This window comes from Chaetodon auriga, chromosome 4 (genome assembly GCF_051107435.1).
Source record: "Chaetodon auriga isolate fChaAug3 chromosome 4, fChaAug3.hap1, whole genome shotgun sequence".
Classification (NCBI taxonomy): Eukaryota; Metazoa; Chordata; class Actinopteri; order Chaetodontiformes; family Chaetodontidae; genus Chaetodon; species Chaetodon auriga.
Window position 1 is genome coordinate 7,659,445 of NC_135077.1, and position 6,889 is coordinate 7,666,333.

General features: G+C 43.6%; 1 protein-coding gene across 1 annotated transcript; it reads right to left on the minus strand.

Moving 5' to 3' along the window:
* Window positions 1–1,814: 1,814 nt before the first annotated feature.
* Window positions 1,815–5,428, minus strand: LOC143319709 (fibroblast growth factor 20-like). The gene is made up of 3 exons (XM_076728871.1): window positions 4,591–5,428; window positions 3,270–3,373; window positions 1,815–3,114 (listed from the first exon to the last, which is right to left on the minus strand). Exons 1-3 carry the CDS (start codon window positions 4,922–4,924, stop codon window positions 2,869–2,871), a joined length of 684 nt encoding a protein of 227 aa, XP_076584986.1. The 5' UTR covers window positions 4,925–5,428; the 3' UTR covers window positions 1,815–2,868.
* Between the last annotated feature and the right edge of the window lie 1,461 nt (window positions 5,429–6,889).

A 6,889-nucleotide genomic window follows, 5' to 3' on the forward strand; every position in this document is an offset into this window, starting at 1 on the left:
CATTGAACTTTTAACAAGGCAGTCACATTGGTGTTCTGCTGTCCTTGTCAGCAACAGCTAAGAGCTGCTTCTTGCCTTAATATATTTAGGAGTGAGATGTGTCAGCAGAAGTCATGGGACCATTCTTTATTATTTGCTCGATTAATGCAGTTTGTTATCTTCTTAATATTTGCACATCAATTGATTTCGTATTCAGACAACACTATTCCTGAGGTATGGAAAAAACCAACAGCTTGATAGTATTAAACAACAGACAGTCATATCAGTTATTGCGGTGTTCCTGTGGACGATGTGCCTGCTGCTTTACGTGAATCAGCCACTGCAGATCGTGTACCAGCTTGTGATGTTGCTCCACATATGTGTGAAAAATAAGATGCAAAATGCTTTGTTTCATTAGCTCTGTTTTTAACGGACTTTATGGGCATTGTCAACCAGGACAAGTATCATAATCCAACTGTCAAATTCTCCCTAACATTATATGGGGAGTATGCAGGTTTGTACTGTATGTACTTTCCATATGGATGGATACTGTATCAAAGGGGCACTCCAGCGATATTGCATGCCAAAATCCGTTTGCTAGCACTACTCAGCCTGTGCAAAACAGTTGTGTTATGTTCTCTCTGGCTCTAGAGCAGTCTTGTTAAGTCTGAGAAAAAGGGGCCCTACATGCAGTTTGAGGTTTGATGTGTTAATCCCATATGAAGTTATCTTGAATAACAAATTGCTCTTTTGTGTAAATGAAGGCAAAATAAGTAGATATTTGACACATGATCATCACTGATATGACTGACTGAGTGCTAAGTATGTGATTGCAGTTACATGAGATAGGAGTGCTTCCAACTCTCCCATCATGCAATAGCTTTATGAACATATGTCTCATTTTATGTGTTCCTGCATTGCTACACGTGACATTTTGTCATCCATTGGGGTCCACAATGTGCCCCCTCCTTCCACACCTTAATCACTGTTGAACAATTAGATGTTACCAGTGAATCTTGTCCAAGTGATGCTGGTGCACAATTGGTTAACCCAGTTAACGTTCAAGAGATTTTGAAGTGTTTGTCATGGACTTGCTATGAAAACTAAACCTTACCAAAGTCTCTTATGCAACAGCTTTTGCATAATCAGTTTTCAACAAAGTGAGTTAGTGCAGATGATAATATCTTATTTCTTTTTGCTCACAGTATCTCAAGCTATATTTTGTTTTATATTTATCATGTATAAATACAGGTAACCCTTTATTATGATTAATTCTAATCAACGGCAGTAGATCACATGTGATATTGCAATAACCTGCATGTTCTCATCAGAAACCATTATGATGTCAACAGGCTTTAATTAGAAACTGGGCCATTTGTGTTTGAAAATTAGTCCGTGTTGGGTTCACTGTACGTCTTACTCGTGATCCAGGTAACTGTCAATAACCCTGCACTTTTGCAACTCATGCTTAAGGGCTTGTTGCTCTGACAACAGTTCATAGTTAATTTTAAACCGGCCTCGAAGAACCAAGAATTCAGATTCATAGCAAATCATCAACATTCTAATCTGGATAACTTGGTAGCCTATGTCCAAAGAATAGGACCCTGATAGGCAGACACATGGCAGTCATGCACTGTGTTTGACTAGGAAGCAATTGTTTCATTACTGATGCATATGACATAAAGCCATTTTAGTTCAACACTGTGAACCCAGAGTCTCAAACTGACATGAATTGATGTCCTCAATCAGATTGTGAGAATGGAAAACAAAAGTGTAGACAGCACAGTGAATAAGAAAAACCTCTCATGCCTTGTTCTGGATATTTTTTTTATTTTATCTCATACCTGTAAAAATATATTCTCGAAATAAATAAATATATGAAATAAATATACTGTATGTCCTAGGAAACAAAAACTCATAAATAAGAATAAAATCTGTCAACAGGTTTGTAAGGGTGTCTCCGTCAGTCCCGTGCTTGTTGTTTGACTGCAGTCAGTAAAAGAACAGCAGAATTCCTTCACCGGGTTCTAGTCTCTAGAGTTCCAACAGAACACGCAGTAATCCACCACGGGACACCACAGAGGAAGTCCTTATAACGCTCCACTGGCTCTATTCTTCTTCTCTTGTTCCTCATGCACTTAGTAGAATAGACGTATTTTCTGAGCAGCATCTGTCTTTAGAGCAGTTTCAAAGGGAATCCATCCGCGCCATCACAACAGTGCGATACAGGTGATTGCCCCAGCTCTCGGACCCGTTCCTCAGAACAGACATGGCTGCTTTCCAGTGCATAAAACTACCTTTTGTGTAAACCAGCCACACTATATAGTGGATTATGCATTTTTAATCAATTGTTTACTTAGCAGCCACAGTAGTGTTTTGAATAAAATTAAAAGGCCTACTGAAAACAGTGGAACTGACAAGACTCACCAGCCACTATAGCAGCTAGTTGTTAATCTCACTTATTAGTTCCCACACTCTTCTCCTCTTGAACATGCAGTTTGGACAAGCAGGTAGTTGGATTTAACAAGTGGAAACTCAAAAGAAATCCATATATCATCTGGCCACCAGGGCCTCTGCATAGGCCGATAAAGTGGCAATTTTAGGGGCCCAGGTACCCTCTGTGTCTGTCATGAGGCCTTTCACATCTTCCACAGAAGATTCCTGCCGCTATTCAGTCAAAGCCCCAGCTAGTCTGCTTCAGAGAGGGTCTCTTTCCTTCCTCTGTGCCAGCGGTGGGGAATGTTGGTTTGGTGCACTTCTTATGATCCTGTTTTGTCCAGACCAACAAGACCATCTATCTCCCTCAAGAGGAGGTTAAGATTATGTGCACTTGGGTTGCGTTTCAGCTCAGACTGGCTTTGACAGGGTCATGGTAACACCCACTCAGTCTCAGCTCTGGCCCAGTATGTCCCTGTACAGCTCCGGTACTCTATCTGGGTCTACAGGCCTCGGTAGGAAGTGAGTGAACCTCTGATGTCGCCTCGACCTCGTTCCATCCCGGGACGTCCCATCTTTGTTCAGAGCAACAAAGTAAAATGCACCTTTTTCTCCATGCCGGTAAATGTTGGATGAGTAGGTGTTGTACCAGTTTTCTTCAAATTGTTCCCTAAAAACGCATTCTGCAGACAGCTTCTCCTGCAGGGAGAAAGACAAGTAGAGGAAACTATGAGTTTAGTGATGCAAATGTGCCATCTGATGGCCATGGGTTACACATTGGACATGCTGAGAATTGGTAGACAGTGCAGAAGGATGTGTGTGTTAAGTGTGTACTCAATAGTGTGAGGACTCACCGATCCATACAGCTCTCCCTTGCTGTTCATTGCGAGGTAGAGGCCACTGTCCACCCCTCTGATGCTAACCAGTCCCACAGCCAGACTGATGAACTCCAAAATACCTGCACAGACACATTACATTAAATTAGCTTCATTTTGCAGACACTTTTGTTCAAAACAAGTGCATCTAACACAGATAAATTTAATTTTACAGTATGGTATTAGTCTTGCTCAGGTTTATTCCACTGCAAAACCCTACAATCACATTTCTGTGAATTACTTTAAATACAAGCAAAATGAAAGATATCTGAAGAAGGTCAGTGATGAGACTAAAATGTACCTGCACTCAACACAAAAAACTTAGACTTCATTAAAAATAAACTCTATGTCTATTCACACCAGCTGACAAGCAACACTGGGTGTCTGGAATGGCCTCTGGCATGAAGCTGCATCCAAGTCTCAAATGGAATGAATCAAGTGCCAGAAGTGTTACAGCCTCAAAGCACTGAAAGAAATCTCAACAGAGATCTACTTTTGATCTGCCGTAAGCTGCAGCTGTTTATCTTGATAACTGAAGATAAGCTGGTAAAAGTAAAGAAACACTTGCAATGAAATCTCAGAGAGGAAATGTGGTGGAAATGTGCAAAGATAAAATACTCAAAGTGGGACACTGGAAAGCTTATTTATCTTGAAAGAAATAATGTTTCTCGACATGCATTGTTACATCCGCCGGTAGCACCACAGACCAGCCTACAGTTCAGTGTTATAGCAGCAGCAGCAGCTGCCATCACAGTAGGCTGCCACATACACAATTAACATTTGATTACAGTAACCTGTGTGGCTGGAGTAACATGGCTATGATCCTGTGGTAGTTATAGTTTTCATGATTATATAGGGTGGGTGCTCCAGTCGGTGGGAGTGGGTGCAGCGATCGCCCCTCACCTCACCCCACTCATTTATTGTCCAGTTAAATTTAATTCGATCTACTGTTATAGGCTATATCAAATACTGGCGAGAATAAGAAAATTAAAATTAAGACGTACCAAACTTTCTCTTGATTTTTAATCTTCCCGTCTCTCAGCATGTGTGCGTGAGTGTGTGTGCGCGCGCGCGCTCGCGTATGTATGTTCCAGTGTCTCTTGTGAGATCATAAGGATACCTGTCAGTCTAGTCTGTCTTACAATAGAGTCTATTTCAGAAATTTCACAAAAGACTAGCTACTACTGTTACTACAAGTACTACTACTACTACTACTACTACTACTACTACAATAATAATAATAATAATAATAATAATAATAATAATAACTGAGTATGTTTCTTTATGAAAGGGGCCATACCGAATCTGCTGTGATCCTTCCTGGTGCCCTGCACGGTGCCGTCGGGACGGATCTCCAGGTGGAAGCCGGTCCTGCAGTACAGCTGCCGCCGCCTCAGAATCCCCTTCAGATGGCTGAGGTCCGCCAGGCTCCGGGACAGCCTCTCCGCAGACACCAGGTGCTCCTGCTGCTGCCCCTGCCCCCCCATCATCAGTCCGGTTACCGAGTTGTAGTCCACCGCCCCGGCTGGGGTGAGAACGAAATGAGAGCCAACGGGAACCGGAGCGGCACCCGCGGGGCCAAAGCTGTCCAGAAATCCGTTGGCGAAGCTCCCCACCTCCGCCGCTGCCCCCATCACAGATAAGACACCCGATCCGGTTTACACCACAGGAGACCCAAGTCGAGGTCCGAGTGATGAGCAGAGATTAGCAGGTAAGAGCCAGCGAACGAGGGTCTGCCCGTGAAGCGGAGAAACAGAAAAGTTGGCTGTGCGGGCGGAGAAAATTCCCAATGAGTGCGCGTTTTGGCGCAGTCACCAGCACCGTTAATTAGACTGTCATCAAATTAAGATTGAACTCCCGCGTTATCTTGATGTATCCCCGGTGGCAGCTGCCCGTGTCCCTTCTCCTCTCCTCTGCTCTGCTATTTATCCCTCTCCCCTGTCCTCTGCCCGCTCCCTCTCTCTCCTCTTCACCTCGGGATACTCCCCTTTGCTCCGGAGCACTTCAGGGTTTTCCGTTCTCTCTCTCTCTCTCTCTCTCTCTCTCTCTCTCTCTCTCTCTCTCTCTCTCTCTCTCAGCCTTTTATTTCTGCGGTACCCTCCGCTCTCTCAGCTCCTCCAGCAGCAGCAGCAGCAGCATGAAGCGCAGTGAGAGCAACACACTGCACTCCACATCTATAACGCAGCACTCCCTATGGAAATTCACCCCGGGTTGCCTTTTTATGCAAATGCGCCCAGATCTCCTCCCTTTATGGCTCATTTCTGTTCCCGTTTGAAATGATGCCCCTTCATCCCTCCGCTCATCGTTCTCCTGCCTCACCTTTGATGTTCAGTTTCAGTGCAGAGAGCGCAGGGACTCGGAGAGGAAATTAAAAACTGCTAATAAAAATGAGCCTGTCAGGCTTATCCCCGTGTTTCCCCTTGCGGCAACACAGCGGCTTCTCTGAAGCTCGTACTGTAGACGCAATGTCACATTGCTTGTGGACACTTAGCGGTCAGTGAACTGTGTGAGTGTATGTTAGAGAGTCACAGGGGAGTGCGCAACTCAGCGCCAACTTGTGTGTGAAATGCACAGAAAAGGAAAGAGAGTGCGCGTATGTGTCAAACAGCATGAAAGTGATATTGCCATTACCCTAAACGCTTTACAACCCCACGCCCCCATTTCGACATGACTCAGGTGCGGCGGGAGAGAGAGAGGAAAGCCCCCATTTGCGTAATTTTCGCACTCGGCTGTTGATTTATTGCCCCTGTTTTATGTAACGCAGCCGCACGTTTACAGCGCCCGCACAGACACAAACACAGACACGCAGACACACACACACACATGCACACAAGCACCCACACACACCTGTGCAAACGACATCACTTGACTGTCAATCCCTTCATTGATCTTTTCACGATGCTTTGAACAGCGCAGGAGCCCATATATCCTTAATTGTGGTCTTAAAAGACGAATCAAAGACACAGATGCTTCAAAGTGCAGGGATCTTGTAAGGGGATCAGGCAATAACAACCAGAGGAAGGGGATATACCTGTTTGAACTGCAAGCTTAGATAATACCCCGACACTTGACACTTGAAGAGCTTCATAGAAAATAAGTAGCCTAGCTGTTAATCTTTATGTAAATATGCCGAGTGTTATACATCTTTATAATCATTTGAACATATGCCAGCGGCCATATATTTATTTGTGTGACAACTGACCATAATGTACAGGTCACACATGTACAGTGTAAATGTAAGAAAACCCTCTTGAATAAAGATTTTCAGTTATTATGCTGTTATTATGCTTTACTGGCATGAAAAGAAAAGCATTGGACTGCCAACATGTGAATCTTTACATCAAATTTTTCATATTAGACTAAGATAATTGTTGGTCTCATTCTAGCTTCGCACATTTTGTTTATCGTTTCCACTAATATGGTCACAGATTAATAAAAGGGTCAACCATGGATTGTCAGTTGATGAGACATTGTTTACTTACCGCGCCTCTTTCCAAATATGGAGTTCTGACTTGTAACATTAACAAAATGTTGAAGTCAAACACGTTTCTTTATTTAGGTCGTTGAATTGGTTCAGATCTGCGCTGGTTGACCACGAG

Excerpts from the sequence above, each read along its gene's own strand:
- LOC143319709 (XM_076728871.1), bottom strand. The coding sequence starts at position 4,924 with ATGGGGGCAGCGGCGGAGGTGGGGAGCTTCGCCAACGGATTTCTGGAC. Across the intron at positions 3,374-4,590 it reads GAAGGATCACAGCAGATTCG|GTATTTTGGAGTTCATCAGT; the intron begins GTATGGCCCCTT and ends GTGTCTGTGCAG. Across the intron at positions 3,115-3,269 it reads AGGGAGAGCTGTATGGATCG|GAGAAGCTGTCTGCAGAATG; the intron begins GTGAGTCCTCAC and ends TTCTCCCTGCAG.